This window comes from Trypanosoma conorhini (genome assembly GCF_003719485.1).
Source record: "Trypanosoma conorhini strain 025E chromosome Unknown Tco_14.4_contig_00086, whole genome shotgun sequence".
Taxonomy (NCBI): Eukaryota; Euglenozoa; class Kinetoplastea; order Trypanosomatida; family Trypanosomatidae; genus Trypanosoma; species Trypanosoma conorhini.
Window position 1 is genome coordinate 26,552 of NW_021704169.1, and position 15,710 is coordinate 42,261.

Below are 15,710 nucleotides of genomic sequence, written 5' to 3' on the forward strand. Positions count from 1 at the left end.
CCTCCTCCCTCCTCCTCCTCTCTCTCTCTCTCTCTCGCTCTGCGAGGTTAGTTGTATAGAGCTATACATCTATATATATATTTATTTATATTTATATGTATGCAGTCATCGGGGCGAGAGGATGGAGGTGTGCAGTGACAAGAAGGACGACGGCGGCGGCGGGGGCAACAGCAGCAGCGGGATTCCGCATTCCGTGCAGCGGGAACTGCGTGCGGTGATTGAGGAGAAGACGACGCTTTCGCTGAGGCTGGGGGAGCTGCAGCGGGAGGTGGAGAGGCTGCGAGCGGAGAAGGGCGGCGGCGGTGCGGTGGGTGAGGCTGGGCTCGCCGTGTGCCAATGTCGATCGCTGGAGCGGGAGAACAAAATGCTTCGCGCGCAGCTGCTCCGCGAGATTGCCGGCACGCAGCCACTACGGCGGACTGAAGGAAAAGTGACTGCGCCTCCGTCTTCCTCTCCGGAAACGGCGGGCGGCATTGATAGCGTGCGACTTCCCTCGGAGGGGCTCCTTCGTACGGTGCGGGCCGCATTTGAGCCCGGCAGTTTCGCGGTCGACGAAGGCACTGCCGTCACGGTGGAGTACAACCACGACTTCCTCGTCGTGCGTGGCCCACGGGCGAGTCGGGATGCGTTCATGGCCCGGCTGCTGCACACCGTGCTGCGCTACATGGAGGGCGCGCCGCAGCGGGGGTTTGGGGCCTCCGGGGACGCGGCGGCGGCGGCGGCGGCGGCGGACGAGCGGCGGCCCCTCCATCTGCTGCGCCGGGCGCTGGAGTCGGAGCAGGTGGCGCGGGAGCAGGCGACGGTGGCCCAACGGGGCGCAGAAGAGGCGTGTGCCCTGCAGCAGGCCACGCTGAGCCTCGAACGCGCGCAGCACACGGAGGAGAGGCGGCAGTTAGAGGGGCGCGTACGGCAACTGGAGGCGGCGCTGCGGCGGGAGCGGGACAAACTTCACGTCCCCCTGCGGCGGCTAGAGGCGAACGACCCACAGACGCGGAACGCCGGTGGCGATCGTCGCGCCGACGCGGTGCCCGCGGCCTCGCCCCAACGCGGCGGGGACCCTCCCGCGATGGCGCTGCAACCGGAGAGGAATGCCGCGTCGGCGACGAAAGGTAGCGGCGCTCCTGACCAGAGTCCTGCTGGCGGCATCCCGCCTAGAGGTCACGCGTGTGGGGCGACGACGCAGCCGCTTCAGCGGGAGGTGGAGCTGCTGCGGGATGAAAAGTATCGTTTGTCGCAGCAGCTGCAACACAGAGTGGAAGTCGTGGAGCAGCTGCGCCATCAACTGCGGGAGGCCGAGGCCGCGACGGCGCATTTGTGCCGTGGTGTGTTAAGCTCGAGTGAAGTTGCGGCGATGATTATCAGGGGGGCGGCGGCGGCCCCCTATCTTGTGCTGCACCGGAGCGGCGGCGTTGATGAGCACCAAGTGCGGGGGCTCGTGCAGGCGCTCTCAGAGGGCAGCGGCGGCGCCCCTCCTGCTGGGGCCGCTCGGCCGGTGGAGCAGCGGCTGGCGGATGCAGCGGCGCTGCTGGAAATAGAGCATCGCGCGTGGAAGGAGGCCCTTGCGTTTGCCATGGACGAACGCGATGCCGCCCTGCAGGCACAGCGGGAGGCGGCGCTTCTGGCTCGCCCCGGCGCCGCCGTGGCACCACCGCCGCCGGTTTTGTCATCGTCTGCAGCGGCAGCGGCGGAGGTCCTCGAGAAGGAAAACGTGGAGCTGCGCATTGAGCTCCAGCGCTGCTTCGAGGACATGCGGCGACTGGCGGATTCCATCGCGCGGTCCCAGGCGATGTACCAGGCGGCACAGGAAAAACTCCGGGCGGGTGAACGGCGCATGCACGAGAAGGAGCAGACATCACGGTGCCTTAGGCAGCGCCAGGACGCTGCCTTGATGGCTGCGCTGGAGCGGGAGCGGTCACTGGAGCTTCAGCTGCAGCGTCTACGGCAGAAAAGCAAGTGGGGCGCCACGCAGCCGCCGAGCGCCGCCGCCGCCGTCGTTCACGCCGAACCAAAAGTCGCGGCGCTGGCGCATCTTGTGTCGACGCCGTCCAAGAAGAGCTGCGCGGCGAGTGGCGTTACACTCAGTGACAGCAGAAACTATCAGCAGGGGCAGCACCAAAACAACGCCGACACGCAGGAGTGCAGTTTTATTAGCAGGAGCAACGGCCCGCAGAGTGGACCCAGCACGGCAACAACGCCGCTGCGAGGGACGGGCGCGGCTGGAACGGCTACGCTCTCCTCTCCGTCGGCGCCACTGCGGAAGGAGAACTTCGAGGGGGCGCTTCACGCCATCCACCCTGCATGAGACCCGTGGGAGGGGAATAAGGCGGGGAGACTTCCTCCGTGCCGGGAGGAAGCGGATTGCGTGTGCAGGGGAGGAAGCGATTCTGCGTGTGGAACATCAGTGACTGCTCATGAGAGCGGTGTGTGTTTTTGTGGCTGCGGCTCTTCGTTCACTCTATGTATCTCCATGCGATCGCAAGGGTCCCCATCGCAGTTTCTACTCTTTTTCTCTTGTCTTTGCCTCAGGGGAGCGGCGTGCGGCAGTCAAGGGGCGACGTCGTTCTTTATTTCTTTCTTTCTGAAGAGAGAAGCAGAGATAGCGCTGTAACGCCACGCAGTAGTGGGGCAGTGGTGGTGGTGGCGGCGGTGGTGGGGAGAAGCAGCGGAGGCAACGAGGGAAGCGTGGAGAACAAGCACTGGGGGCAGCAGCAACGAAAGAGGAGGAAGCAAGTAGAAAGCCGGTAGCAATGGGGTCGCACGGCACCGCGGCGCAGGGCGGCGGCAGCGCACTCTGGCGCTCGCTCTTTCTCCCCCTCAGGGAACGTGTCGTGTTTGCGTCCTTCATCACAATGCTATGTCCGCTTCAGCAGCCGGTGCTGCAGCCGGAGCAATTTTCGCACCGGGCGGCTTCCGTCGACGCGGACGCTGCGCCCCCCGTCACAGCTGGGAAGGTCTACGGCCCCGAGGACGACGGCGACGCCATGCGCTCGCCCCTCTTCGCACTTTGTGGGGAGCGGGCGGACGCCATTGTCTGCGTGCTTGCGGACGGCGGCGTGGTCTTCTTTGACCTGACGGACGAAAATGAGGGGCCGAAGGAGATCCGTCGCTTCTCCGCAAGAAAACCACGCAGCGGCGCGGCGTACGAAGCCACGTGCGCCTCCACCATTCCTTTGGAGGTGACGTACATGTGCCGCGTTCCCGCGCTGGCGCAGCCGGCAGCGGCGGCGGCGGCGGCGGCCTCGCAGCTCTCAGGCAACAGCGGCATCGCGGACACCTTCAAGCCGGGGGCACCCGTCTTGAGCCGGGCAATGTACCTTCGCGGGGTTGTGGGGTCGCGCGACGGCAGCGTCGAGGTCTTTTCCGAGCTTGGCTTCGTGTTCGGCTTCGTTGCCCACGACGCACCAGTGGTGGCGGTGGCTGCCATATACACCGCCGAGGACGAGAACGAGGGCGGAAGTCAGCCGGGGGCCGGCGCAAAGCGGGATTCAAAGCTCCTCCCGGGCAGCGAGGGGCCGGGGGGGCGGTTTGAGATCGCCACGGTGGGCCTGGGGTTCGTCACGTGCAGCTCCGAGGGGGTGGTGTATGTATGGAAGAGAAGCGGGCTTGTCATTAAGCCAAAGTTCTTCGAGAGGAGCACATTTCCCTCGCGCAAGTTTAAGCTGCACGTGGTGCAGCCGTCCGGTCGGGAGCTGCTGCTAAGCGGAATGGGGATGGCGCGGACGCCGCTGCTGGTGCACACCACCCCCGGCCTGGGGCACGAGCTCCGCGTGCGCAGCAGTCTGACTTTCAAAGACGTGGAGCCCCGCGTCAAGTTGCCTGGGTCTCTTTTCACCCGCACCACGGCGATTGCCGCCGTGGAAAAGTTGGCGCTGGTGGCGCGCGGCAAAAAGGTGTACAAGGTCGACCTCGCCGAGTCCCGGTGTGAGCGCCTCCTCACGGCCCGCCACACGGTGACTGGCCTCTGCCTTGGCAGAACCGGCCTCGCCGCGGCCACCTGCGACGGTGGCGGCATGCTGTACGTCCTCGCCCTCGACCCCGTCTCGGTGCTTGGCCGTTACTACGCCCGCGGCGGTGGCCCGTTTTGCTCCGTCTCGCTGCACCCGGACTCGCACCTCCTGGCAATTGTCTCCGGCGATGGGGCGGTGGAGGTGGCGATGATGCCGGAGGCGTGGAACGACGGATCCGTCAACAACCTTCACACCTGCGCCGATGTCATGAGTTCGATTCAGGCCGCAAAGGCCCTCTACTGCCTCGTGGGTCTGCAGCAGCGGAGGGGGGCCGCGTTGTGCAGTGCGGCTGAGGCAATATCGCAGGCTGCCGAGTACGAGGCGCTGCTGCTGGCGCGCATGGCAGTCCCGGCGGGGACGACGCGGTACCTGCACCACCCCGCTGGGATCGCATTAACAGAGGGAAAGATGTAACAGAAATTCATACAGCAAAGAGTTGGGAGGGAGCCGGCAGCAACGCGGCGCTTTCTCTGTTTTCCTTTATGTGTGTCTCTGTGTGTGTATGTGCGTTGTTGTTGTTGTTTTTTGTTTTGTTTTGTTTTTGTTCGCCTTTTGGCTTTTCAGTTGACGCGTGTTTGACGGTTGCTTTCCCTCCGCCCTGTTCGTTGCATTCCCCTCTTTCCGTCTGTGTGTGTGTGTGGCTGCGGCACACTCCTCCGCTTGTCCCCTGCATGTGTGCTCCCCTGCCTTGCTGCCGCCTCACGTCTTGTCCCCGCGGAGGAAGTGAGGGGGCGGCCGGAAGCGAAATAAATTAACGTAGCGGCCGCGGTTGCAGCGGGGCCTGTCACTTCTCACGAGAAGCGAGCGGGAGAGATAGAGACCGAGAGAGATAAGAAAAGGGCCTGCTTCCCTTCCTGCGTGCGTCAGCGGCTGACGGGCTCTTTGGCTAGTCGCAGCAGCAGCAAAGAAGAAGCGACTGCCGCCTCTGAGAGGATGCTGCGCCGTGCGCCGTGCCTCTTTGCGGCGAACATTCCGCGAAGTGCGTGGGACCCGGCGCACTTCAACACGAATTGGTCTGACAGCTACAGCAGCGACATCGCGGCCCGCCGCCACTGGCCCGCAAAGAAGTGGTCCATCGGCCTCGAGCCACGCACCCCCCGGGACTGGCTGCAGTTCTCCTACCGCAACCTGGCCTACGCCTACAACGGCGCCCTGCGCGCCTGCCAAAGCTTTCCTGAGATGCTGGTGTACTACAAGGAGATGAAACAGCGCGGGGTGAAGGTGGACGTGGACACCATGAACGTTCTCCTCACCCGCGCCGCACGCTACGAACGGATTCAGGTGGACGATGTCTTCCTGCTCTTTGACGAGTTGACGGCGCTGGGGGCCCGCCCCGACATCGCGGCCGTTGAAACCCTGCACACGGTGCTGGACCACAGCGCCGCCATGCCGCAGGAGTGGCGCGAGGCCCGTCGCCGGCAGCTGGTGGAGTTGTACAACTGTCTCGCCATTGAGGAGATTGAGCGGCTTGCCCCGCATCGCGTGGACCGGCTGCTGAAGGCGCAAGTCAAACGTTATCGGGATAATCTGCGTGCACTGAAGGCGAGCCTCAGCCCCTCTGTCTACCGCCGCTACCTGCACACAATGCACTCCGCCTCGCTGCTGCTGGAGGAGGTGCACAACTTTTTGTGGGAGCTGGTGGAAAGCGACCACCCCGCGATGGAGATCCCCGCGCTGCAGCTGCGCATTCCATTTGTGGGTTCCGTCCTGCGACGGCCTGACGCCGACGCCAACGCGTCGCTGGTGAAATTCACAGACTTTGAGGACACGGACGTGTGCTCAGTTTTCCTCGCCGCCGCGGAGCGGGCGGTGGACGCCGATCTTCACGACGCCCGGCCAGTCTCGGAGCGGCGGATATTTCTCTCGCTGCTGACGATGATTTCCTACAGCGGCGTGCTGTACACCGCAGACCTCATGGCGCACCTGATGGAGATGGTGAAGTACTCCACCAACGGCGCCGCGCGGGACTCGGACGCGCAGCGGCTTCTGCGGTACGCCATTCGTGGCTCCGGCGCCGCGCAGGATGAGGCGCACCGCGCGCTGTGGCAGAAGGTGGAGACGGTAGCGGACAGCCGGGTGGTGGGCCGGTACCTCGGCGCCCGCGAGCCGTGGAGCCCCACCCGCGTGTGCTTCGACGAGCGGGGGATGTTCAAGTCCTACCCGCCGCTGGTGCGCGCGGCGGGGGCGGGCAGGGCCTCTGCCAGTGCGGAGGCAACCACGGCGGGCGGCGCTGCGCTGGAGGACGGCGCGGGGGAGCATCAGGTGCAGCGGCGGGGCGCGTCGAATGAGATGGCCGCGCACACAGGCGCCGCGGAGGCGGAGGAGGAGGTGGAGGGCGTGCGCGGCGCCGTGGTGGCGGCCGAGCCGGCAGCGGGTGCCGGCAGCAGGGACGCCGCGCTGCAGGAGGCATCCCACGGAGAGCAGCGGACGGTAGAGGCGTTGAATTTGCGCTGGAGCGACGTACACCGCCTGATTGAGCGCACACGCGCCCTCACAACGCCGCCGACGGAACGGCACCCGCAGCAGGAGAAGATGGAGGTTTTCACGGGCATCGCCGTGTACTTGCGCACGCTCGCCACCGGGCGCCGCTACGGCGGTGACGACGAGGAAGCGGCAGAGGCAGCGGGAGGCGCAAACCCCGCCGAGTCACAGGGGCAGGCTTTATTTGCCGCCGGCTACGGAATAGACGTCTGGGCGCGGGTCTTTGACCTCGTGCAGGAGGTTCGCCACGACATGGAGAAGTTCATCACGGACAACGCGGCCCACCACGTGGAGCCGGAGTTTGAGTGCTGGGAGGCGCTGCTCGTCACGCTCCGCTGCGTCCTGGACTTCTGCGTGGTGCAGACGCAGGAGCAGGGGAAAGGGGCGCGGGCGGCGGCGGCGGCGGAGCTCTTCGAGAAGGCAATGAGGCTGCGCAACGAACTTGTGGAGGAGAGTCGCACACGATTCGGCGGTAGGATGCGGATTTTGTGGCTGCAGGAGGCCTGAGTAGCAGCGGAGGATGCGGCAAGACGACGAAGGAAGAAGGAACAAAGAAAACAAAAACAAAAAAAAAAGAGGAAGAGGCTGGTTTGTGCGGTGGTATTTGCGATCACCAGCGGCGGCGCCGTGGCGGAGGCACTGCAGTATCTTTTCTTTCTTTGTCCCTGTCTTCTCGCGGTGTGTGCGTGCGTTTGCGTCGAGAGAGAGAGGAGGTAGGAGATAGGAGATAGGCAGGATGCATTCTAGGCGATCGCCGCGGCGGGGGGGGCGCTCCACGGAGGCGACGCTCATGACGCAGTTCATGCGGTACCTCCCGCTGCTCTTGGGGCTAGTGACGCACCTGCCGGGGTTCCTTGCCGGCCTCGCCCTCGTCTGCCTCTACTTCGCCATCGTTGGACGAGACGCACTCAAGCATGAGTACGCGCCGGTGGCCGGCTTTCACGTTGCGGCGCTGCTGCTGCTGCGGGAGCTCGTCAAGCCGTGGCGGGAGGGAAAGGCGCAGGCCGCCGCCGTGCGGCAGCGGCTTGCGTCGCAGCGCACCCTCGCCGACGAGGTGCAGCTGCAGTGGCGTGCGACGCTGGACTGAGCCTGCGGCGGCGCGCGGGGGGATGCCGAAGGCTGCGCCCTCGCACCCGGTGGTGGGGATGTCTCTGCCTGCCTGTCTGTTTGCCCGTTGCTTCCCCCACTCCCCCTAAAGGCAAAAATAATAAAAATGTGATTTGTCCGTCACTCTCTCCTTGCCAGCGGTAGCGCGCACACACACAGAGAGAGAAAGAAAGAAAGAAAGATAAAACGAAGGGCATCGCGACAATGCGAGGTGCTGGGGCTGTGACGAACTTCACCGTCCGCGTCGCACTCCTCCTCTTGGCCGCCGCCACCGCTCTCGCCGCGGGCGGGGCGCTGGCGGAGGTGCAGCAAACCGGCACCGTGACGACGCTGCAGGTGCGCTACAACGCGAGTGCGAATGCATTTTCCGTCACGGAGGGGGCGTTGTTTGGCCCCGTCGCCGCCACGCTGCGGGTGAACGACTCCTTCTCGCAGACCGGCTGGGACGTTGTGGAGGCGGCGGCGGCGGAGGCGTTCCTGGACTCCGGCCCCCGCCTCGGCGAGGCCGAGCGGCTGCGGGTGGCCTACCAGGCGATGGGCTACGGCGAGGGCTACGCCACGCAGCTGCGCATGGAGCAGACGCTCAACAACACGTTCCTCGGCGAAGACGGCCTCGGCGCGGTGCTGCGCCGCAACCCGCAGGTCGAGGGGTGGGTGGAGAAGCATCTGGCGCACATGAACACCAGCGCGGCGGCCGCTGCCGCCGGCGACGAGTACGGGCAGCAGCTGAAGAACATGCTCTCCCTCCTCGACGGCCTCTTGGCGGGGTACAACGACCGTGTGCGGGGGCGCGGGCCATTGCTGAACCGCACGTGGCTGTTTTACCTGAACTTTCAGGAGGAGGTGGGCGACGTCGCCAGGGCGGTGACGCCTGCCGCGGCCTTCGCGCAGCTGCAGGAGCTGAGCCCGCGATTTTTGAAGGACCTGCACTGCTCCGCGCTGGTGAAGTTGACGCCGTACGACATCTTCTTCTCGCACGTCACGTGGTCCTCCTTCAACACGATGCTGCGGCAGTACAAGACGTACCGGGTGGGGGCCCGCTCGGTCACCATGACCTCCTACCCCGGCGCCGTCCACAGCATCGACGACTGGTACATGACACACGCCCGGCTGGCCGTGATGGAGACGACCAACGGCGTCTCGAACCGCAGCCTCTTCGCCGGCCTCTCCCCCAACACCGTGTCTGAGTTTCTGCGGGTGATGATTGCCAACTTCCTCGCCACCGACAGCCCCTCGTGGGTGAAGTACTTCGCCCGCAACAACAGCGGGACGTACAACAACCAGTGGATGGTGCTCAACTTGGGGGCGGTGAGGAACCCCGGGGCGCCGCTGCCCGCCAACACGTTTTGGGTGGCGGAGCAGCTGCCGAGCTCCGCCGACGCGTCCGGGGTGACGGCCGCCGACATGACGGAGCACCTCAGGAAGCACGGCTACTGGGCGAGTTACAACATACCGTACTTTGAGAACGTCTACAACGTCTCCGGTTACCCGCAGAAGGTGGAGAAAAAAGGGGACTTCTTCTCCTACACAAAGTGCCCCCGGGCACGGATGTTTAAGCGCAACCACAGCGACGTGGTTGACCTCGAAAGCATGAAGCGACTCATGCGGTATAACAACTACAAGGAGGACGAGCTCTCCCGCATTCAAAACTGCAAAGGGGCTGGGACGAACAACACGTGTGACCCGCCGTATAGCGCCATGTTGGCCATCGCCTCACGCGGCGACTTGAACCCTCCAGGCAACACAACAAACTACGGCCCGCTTGCCGGCCACATCGGCCACATCAACCACGGCGCAACCGATGCGAAGATTGGCTCCTGGAGTGGGATGGTGCTGGACCCCGGCCACTACACCGCCCACGTCGTGTGCGGCCCCACAAGCGACCAGCAGCCCCCATTTCTCTGGAAGGAGGGCCTCTTCACGCCGATGCCTGAGAAGGTCGGTCTGCCGGATTTGTACAACTTCAGTTTCGTGACATACACGACCGACGTTTTTTGGGATCACACAGACAAGGAGAATACGCGCAACAAATGGATTGGCATCGGCATTGGCATTGGGGCGGCGGGGCTGGTTCTCGTTTCCATCGCGGTCGTCATCTTCCGCGCACACCGCCGCGCCAAGCTGCTGAGCGAGGAAACCCTCCTCGCCCAGTGAGACGTCTGCGGGCCACGCCCGTGACGAGTTTCCCTCTCGCGGTGTTGCGTGTTAGAAAGTAAGTAGTACGTATTTATATGTGCATGCTTCTGCTTGGGTGCAGGCTGAAAAACATCAAAGCTTGTGGTCATGTGTAACTACACGTTTGACAGGCAACGAAGTAGAAGTAAGAAAGAGGAAAGCAAAGCGAGGGAGTCAATGAAAACAAAAACACAAAACAGATGGGTATTTCCAAACTCTCGGGGTCAGAAGGAGTGAAAACGAAGTGGCGTTTGCTGTGGTGGGCAGCCGCACGGGATGTGGAGAGGACGATACTGGTTTCACTGTCTTTTGGCTGTTGTCTCTTTGTTTTGTTTTGCTTTTTTGTTTTTTTTTCTCAGTGGATAATTTTTGAGGAGCTGCGCGTGTTATTTTGCCTTGGTTTATTTATATTTTCTTCGGGACTTGTATGAGTCCGGAGGAAGGGAGGGAGGGGGGCATGCGCTGCGGGAGTACGTGAACGGCTGAGCGGGGAAGACACCGACGACAGCCGTGAAGCCCCGGCGGTGCTGTCCGTCGGGGAGGCGCTCGCCCACGTGCTTCGCTGCTGCTGCTGCTGCTGCTGCTGCTGCTGGCTCTCCTCCAGTTTCTCTGCCGCGCTGGTGAAGGATATATCTTTTTTTTTTCTTCTTACCCCTCCTCCAAGTGCCTTTTGCTCCTTCCCCTTCCCCAGCGGGGTGGGTTGACGACGCCGCTGGAGCTGCTGCTTGGCTCCTCTCCCGCGTACACGCAGCAGCGGCGGGGACGCCCATCTATGTACTCTTCGCCCCCTCCCCACCCCTTTTTTCTGTTCTTTTATATTATTGCTTTTCTTTTCTTTTCTTTTGGGCCTCACCTGGCGTGTGGCTTGTCCCCCCCACCCCCTGGTCAACCTCACCGCGCAAGGCTCGTAGAAGCGTCTTTCGTCCCCTCCTCTCTCTCTTACACACACACACACACACACACGCTCTCCGTGGCTTTCCCGCTGTGGGTTCCTCGTGGCACTGCGGTGGGAGGCGTCGCAGGACGATGCTGTTTTCGCTCGACGGCTTGCTGGTGAAGGGGGAGGCGGGGCCGCTCTTAAGCGTGGCGGAGGGGCAGCAGCTCGTCGCCCTCTACCGCCTCTTTCACCGCCTGCACCACTCGCAGCCTGCGCGGGGGGCCGGCGTGGCCCACGCTGTGGCGCCGCAGCGCGCGTCCTTCCCTGCGTTTCTGCGCCCCGTCGTCGCCCACTCGGCGGCGGCGGCAGCGGCGGAGAGCGGGGGCAACGGCAACGCCGACGCCCTTGACTGCATCGGCGAGGCAAGCGGCCACGAGAAGGAGGGGCTTGTCGGCGGTGGCGGTGGCGGCGGCGGCAGTCACGACGTCACGAACGGCGCGGAGTTTGTCACCGCCCCCTGCGGCAACACAAATAGGGCGGCAAACGGGATGGAGGAGGCGCAGTTGCGGACGCCACTGTCTTCGTGCGGCGCCGCAGGCACGTCAAGAGGGCGCAGCGGCGGTGCCGTGGAGGCAGTCGCCCTTCAAATCTGCACTTCGCGGCGGAAGCTGTTTTGTGTTCAGCGACTTGTCCCTGAGACGGGTGACGCGGTCTTTTTTTGCGGCGGTGTAGGCGCCCACGCCGCACAGGCGCCCCCCTGCGCCGGGCGGCCACGGAGCATGTGAGACGAGGCGTCCCCCCATACAACTACCTCAGGAAGAGGCAGGTGCGGGGCGGCAGGATTTTTGTAGGAAGTCGTCGGTGCCGCTGGCAAGAGCACTGCCGATGACGGCGAATGCCGCAGTACCGCCCCAACAGTTTGTGTAGGTGCGTGTTCGTATATATTTCCCTTTCCTTCTTTGCATGTGCGTATGCATGTGCGTGACTGCGTGATCTATCGTCCTCTCCGGCGCCTCCCACTGTGGCTCACCCTCCGTCTCTCTCTCTCTCTCTCTGTCCGCCTTTCTGTTGGTGTGGGCGCGTCCGTGCACGGGAAGAAGCGGCGCCAGTTTCTTTGTCAAGGAAGGAAGGAACAACAACAACAACAACAAATCGAAAAGAAGAGAAAACGAAAAAAAAAAAGCGGCGGTTGAGGCGGAGAAGGGAAAAGGAAGTATCTCTATATATCATAGGAAGTCGAAAAAGGGGGACGTGTGGCAACAGTCCCGCTCGCCACTTCGCTTTTCTCCGCTTCCGGGTCTAGTGGCAGGGGGCGGGGCAGCACCCGGCCAATCCATCTAGTAGGCCGCAGCTGTGCGGTGGTGGTGGGTGGCGTACTTCACCCTCTGCTTCTTTTCCCCCCTCGTTCAGTTTGTGGTTGGGCGCGTTGTAGCGAAGCGGTGGTGGGGAGTAAAAAGAGAAACAAAAATCGGTGGGAAGCAGCGAGAACTCTAAAGGAAACACAAACACAAAAGATCTCTACCTCTCTTTCCCCTTTCTCCCTCTCTCTCTTTCTGCGTGCGGGTGTCTGTTAAAGGGCACGCATCTGCACGCATACATATATATATATATATATATCCATCTATTAGCCGGCGAATATCTTGCTTTTGTGTGTGTGTGTGTGTGTGTGAGTGCGTGTCATTTATTTTTTTTCTGCCCCTAGTTTAAGTTGTGCGCCTCACTTTCCACCAGAAATTGATCTGCCGGTGCCATTGTGTGTGCGAGTGTTGTGGTGGGCCTTCGTCTCCACCGGTTTTTAGTTTATTTATTTATTTTTTTTTTGGCTGGGGAGTTTCCGGGCGTGTCGTGGCCAGGCAGCAACATACGCACGCACGCATCCCACCCCCTGCACGCCGCTCATACCTCCCTCGTCCTGCAGGAAGAGGAGGCGGACAGCGCCTTAGCGGCGGGGAAGGAAGACACGAGCGGGAGAAGTACACCGAATAAAGCAACCAAAAACAAGACAAATACAGTTTTTGCTTTCTGTGTGTGTGAGTGGGTGTATATTTTTCCCCGTTCTTTTGCGTGTGTGTGAGCGCGCGCTGACACTGCCACCGTCGTTCATCAAACACCCTGGCGAGGCAAAGGCGGGGTGCGGCATGAGCGGGCGCGACAGTGGCGTGGCGCGGAATGCCCCGGGCGGCGGGGCGCTTATTTGGGGGGTGGGGACGGAAAACGAGGCCGTCGAGCCGCAGCTCCCGCGCGGCCCGTCGCACGGCGCCGTGAAGGAGGCGGAGGCGGAGGCTGGTCGGCCGTCCCGCGGCGCCTCGGGCGGGGCCGAGGTGGACCAGGAGGTGGCGCTCACGAACCCCGCGCCCTCGCTGCGTGCAAGGGCGCTAAACGGGGCGGTCTCGAGCCCCCACAGCGGCAGTGGCGGGTGGGGCAGCCTCGCCGAGCTTCCCATGAGTCGCGCGGCGACAAGGGCCTCCTTGCAGGGCTCGGAGCAGCGGGTGGAGGCCTCCGCTGGCGGCACCGTCGACGGCGACGACGCGCTGTCGCCGGGGCTGTTTGACCAGCAACTGCGAGAGTCACTCGGGACGAACGTGCGTGAAGGCGACCGCCCGCACACGCCGCATCATGTACAGCAGGCGATCTCCGCTCAGGAGCGTGCCGCCCGCCAGCGGATACAAGACGACTTCCGCACCCAGCTGCACGCCCTGTACGACGTGATGGTGAACGAGGAGGACGTTTTATTAGACGACGAAATACGCGAAATCGAAATTCAGGAGTTGCGTGAAGAGGCCGATGAACGAGAAAGGGAAAGAGAACGCCGTTTGAGAGAGGGCCTGGGCGACGACGACGCGAACAGATTCCCGTGTACGGTGGCGGCAAGACCCTTTGAGGAGGGCACGGAGGACTCCGACGAGGAGGAGGAGGAGGCGGAGGTGCGAGGCCCCGTGTCGCCGTCCGAGGCGGCCGGCATGGCCGCCACCACCCCCGGCCCCCTCAAGGCAGAGCCCCTGAATGAGGAGGAAGAGCGGGCGCTCGACAGCATCGGCGACGACGTAATTTACCCCGAGGATGACCCGGGCGTCGTGCTGGAGAAGCTGCAGCGCAAGTACAGGTCTTTTATGCCTCGCGCTGAGGCTGCGCCGGGGAACTCGGAGGCGTCAACGCCCCCTCACTTCGCGGCGTTTGCAGTCAGCGAGGATACTCTCGGCGACGCGGAAGCGGAAGCGGAAGCGGAAGACGCGAAGGACGAAGAGGAGGAGGAGGAGGAGGAAGCGCTGCCTCTGCAGCCGAAACTGGTTGCGGGGGGCTGCAGGCGGGGGTTAGGAAATGTCCGCCTCTTCTCTCCGCAGGCGTGGGGGCACGAGCAGGGTGAGCGCGAGTGGCCGCAGGGGCGATTTTCGCTTCGCCTCAGTGAAAGTAGCACCGCCACCAGCAGCCTCACCGACGACCCGAACCTGTCGCCCCTGCCGGTGGAAGTCATTCCGCGAAACTTCACCCGCGCGGTGGCCGCCGTTCGCCGCGGCACCCTGGAGGCCACGGAAAGCCTCCCCTCCCGCGAGGAGGAGGATGAGGAGGGGCCGCTCGACGCCCACCTTCTCTACTCCCTCCCCCGCTCCCACGCGGGGCCGGAGAGCATGCTCGTGAATCGGGCGGAGGAGCTGGCAGGCTCCGTTGCCTCCACCGACGAAGAGGGGACGGAAGCAGCGCCGCTTGAGGCCTCTGCACAGCCGCGGCAGAGCCGGCGGCACGGCAAGCCGCAGCGCCGCGAGGAGTACACGGCGGCCGCCGAGCGGTCCGAAGCGTCGTCCGAGGAAGAGCCGGAGGCGCCACTCACCGGCTTGGCCTTGCCGTCGCAGCGGCGGGCAACCACCCACCGCCAGTCCGCACACGAGTTTATTGCAACGACCGGTGCGACCGAGGAGACCACCGACGAGGAGGACAAGGCACCGCTGCAAAGCATGCTCTCGCCCAAACCCCCAAGACACGGCCAACCCTCGGCGATGCGCATCTTGCCTGAAAGGGGAAGCGCCGCCAGCTCTGGGGAGGAAAGTGGCCACGAGCACGGACCGCTAGAGCCCACAGTTGTAAGAACCGCCGGAATTCGCAGTGGCGCTGAAAAAGTGACGCGCCAAGAGAGCGTGATGCAGCAACTCTCGCTTGACAGCAGCATCGATGAGGCGGCGGCGCTACAGGCTTCCGCGATTCCTCCCATCACTTACCACCGGGCGGCGGCGCCAACCAAACAGTATCAGAACTTCTCGGAGGCCTCCGGTCAGCCCTCACCCGCGCAGTCCGCGGAGTCACCGACAAGAGACATCGCGCAACCTAGTCGCTGCACATACAGCCTCTACAACGCAGCTGAGCCATCCTTTGAGTTCGAAGGTGACACAAACCCATCCATCAGCATTCACGACGGGGTTGAAAGCATCATGGCGGAGGAACCGTGTCTCAGCTCAACCTCGAAAGAGGCACACCTCAGCCAAGCACCCTCGGCAGTGGAAATCACAAGCATCTGTGCAGAGGGGAAAGCCATTTCAAGCGTCCAAACAAGACAACCTACAACACGCGAATCCATCGCATCTGAAGAACAGCACGAAATACCACTCATCACAAAGGAAGTGGAAAGGCAACTAACAACTGAAATAGCAGAGCCACCATCAAAATACGCTGTACATTCAGACATATATCAAAACAAACCACCCGTGCTAGTTCAGCTTCATCCGTCACAACTAGCAAAGCGAGAAACACTGGAGTCACAATTACGCGAAGAAGCCGCTCTGTCCGAGGACGCGGCGCCAGAGGCCGGCATAGCGAAGCAGCGTGAGCACGAGGTGGGGACCGCCCCGGAAGCGGTGGAGCCACTGGAGGCCGCTCTGTCCGAGGAGGGGAAGGCGAGCCCGTTGATATGGTCCAGCGACTCCAGCGCAGCCTGGTGCCCCGTGGAGGACAGGACGCGATGGCGGAAGCGGCCGCTCTGTCCGAGGACGCGGCGCCAGCGGCCGGCATAGCGAAGCAGCGTGAGCACGAGGTGGGGACCGCCCCGGAAGCGGTGGAGCCACTGGAGGCCGCTC

The 15,710-nt window shown here is 63.5% G+C and overlaps 7 protein-coding genes across 7 annotated transcripts, besides 19 other annotated features; all 7 read left to right on the forward strand.

Moving 5' to 3' along the window:
* The first annotated feature begins 1 nt into the window (after position 1).
* Positions 2-41: a microsatellite.
* Positions 42-54: 13 nt separating this feature from the next.
* Positions 55-101: a microsatellite.
* Positions 102-121: 20 nt separating this feature from the next.
* Tco025E_02253 (uncharacterized protein) lies at positions 122-2,302 on the forward strand (the record flags this gene model as incomplete). Its single annotated transcript, XM_029369182.1, has 1 exon — positions 122-2,302. The coding sequence occupies one exon, from the start codon at positions 122-124 to the stop codon at positions 2,300-2,302; it is 2,181 nt and encodes a 726-aa protein (XP_029230779.1).
* Positions 2,303-2,557: 255 nt separating this feature from the next.
* Positions 2,558-2,580: a microsatellite.
* Positions 2,581-2,617: 37 nt separating this feature from the next.
* Positions 2,618-2,653: a microsatellite.
* A 94-nt stretch (positions 2,654-2,747) lies between these two features.
* On the forward strand, positions 2,748-4,421 carry Tco025E_02254 (uncharacterized protein; the record flags this gene model as incomplete). The annotated part of the gene is made up of 1 exon (XM_029369183.1): positions 2,748-4,421. The coding sequence occupies one exon, from the start codon at positions 2,748-2,750 to the stop codon at positions 4,419-4,421; it is 1,674 nt and encodes a 557-aa protein (XP_029230780.1).
* Positions 4,422-4,478: 57 nt separating this feature from the next.
* Positions 4,479-4,553: a microsatellite.
* Positions 4,554-4,802: 249 nt separating this feature from the next.
* Positions 4,803-4,837: a sequence feature (GA-rich).
* Positions 4,838-4,940: 103 nt separating this feature from the next.
* Tco025E_02255 (uncharacterized protein) lies at positions 4,941-6,995 on the forward strand (the record flags this gene model as incomplete). The annotated part of the gene is made up of 1 exon (XM_029369184.1): positions 4,941-6,995. One exon carries the CDS (start codon positions 4,941-4,943, stop codon positions 6,993-6,995), a length of 2,055 nt encoding a protein of 684 aa, XP_029230781.1.
* Positions 6,996-7,024: 29 nt separating this feature from the next.
* Positions 7,025-7,065: a sequence feature (A-rich).
* A 159-nt stretch (positions 7,066-7,224) lies between these two features.
* On the forward strand, positions 7,225-7,575 carry Tco025E_02256 (uncharacterized protein; the record flags this gene model as incomplete). Its single annotated transcript, XM_029369185.1, has 1 exon — positions 7,225-7,575. One exon carries the CDS (start codon positions 7,225-7,227, stop codon positions 7,573-7,575), a length of 351 nt encoding a protein of 116 aa, XP_029230782.1.
* A 179-nt stretch (positions 7,576-7,754) lies between these two features.
* Positions 7,755-7,786: a microsatellite.
* A 13-nt stretch (positions 7,787-7,799) lies between these two features.
* On the forward strand, positions 7,800-9,749 carry Tco025E_02257 (putative lysosomal/endosomal membrane protein p67, putative,lysosomal membrane glycoprotein; the record flags this gene model as incomplete). The annotated part of the gene is made up of 1 exon (XM_029369186.1): positions 7,800-9,749. The coding sequence occupies one exon, from the start codon at positions 7,800-7,802 to the stop codon at positions 9,747-9,749; it is 1,950 nt and encodes a 649-aa protein (XP_029230783.1).
* A 324-nt stretch (positions 9,750-10,073) lies between these two features.
* Positions 10,074-10,124: a microsatellite.
* Positions 10,125-10,331: 207 nt separating this feature from the next.
* Positions 10,332-10,362: a microsatellite.
* Positions 10,363-10,571: 209 nt separating this feature from the next.
* Positions 10,572-10,614: a microsatellite.
* A 97-nt stretch (positions 10,615-10,711) lies between these two features.
* Positions 10,712-10,733: a microsatellite.
* A 63-nt stretch (positions 10,734-10,796) lies between these two features.
* Positions 10,797-11,432, forward strand: Tco025E_02258 (uncharacterized protein; the record flags this gene model as incomplete). The annotated part of the gene is made up of 1 exon (XM_029369187.1): positions 10,797-11,432. The coding sequence occupies one exon, from the start codon at positions 10,797-10,799 to the stop codon at positions 11,430-11,432; it is 636 nt and encodes a 211-aa protein (XP_029230784.1).
* A 240-nt stretch (positions 11,433-11,672) lies between these two features.
* Positions 11,673-11,705: a microsatellite.
* A 73-nt stretch (positions 11,706-11,778) lies between these two features.
* Positions 11,779-11,798: a microsatellite.
* Positions 11,799-11,827: a sequence feature (GA-rich).
* Positions 11,828-12,162: 335 nt separating this feature from the next.
* Positions 12,163-12,202: a microsatellite.
* A 38-nt stretch (positions 12,203-12,240) lies between these two features.
* Positions 12,241-12,272: a microsatellite.
* Positions 12,273-12,294: 22 nt separating this feature from the next.
* Positions 12,295-12,325: a microsatellite.
* A 114-nt stretch (positions 12,326-12,439) lies between these two features.
* Positions 12,440-12,468: a microsatellite.
* Positions 12,469-12,785: 317 nt separating this feature from the next.
* On the forward strand, positions 12,786-15,647 carry Tco025E_02259 (uncharacterized protein; the record flags this gene model as incomplete). Its single annotated transcript, XM_029369188.1, has 1 exon — positions 12,786-15,647. One exon carries the CDS (start codon positions 12,786-12,788, stop codon positions 15,645-15,647), a length of 2,862 nt encoding a protein of 953 aa, XP_029230785.1.
* Between the last annotated feature and the right edge of the window lie 63 nt (positions 15,648-15,710).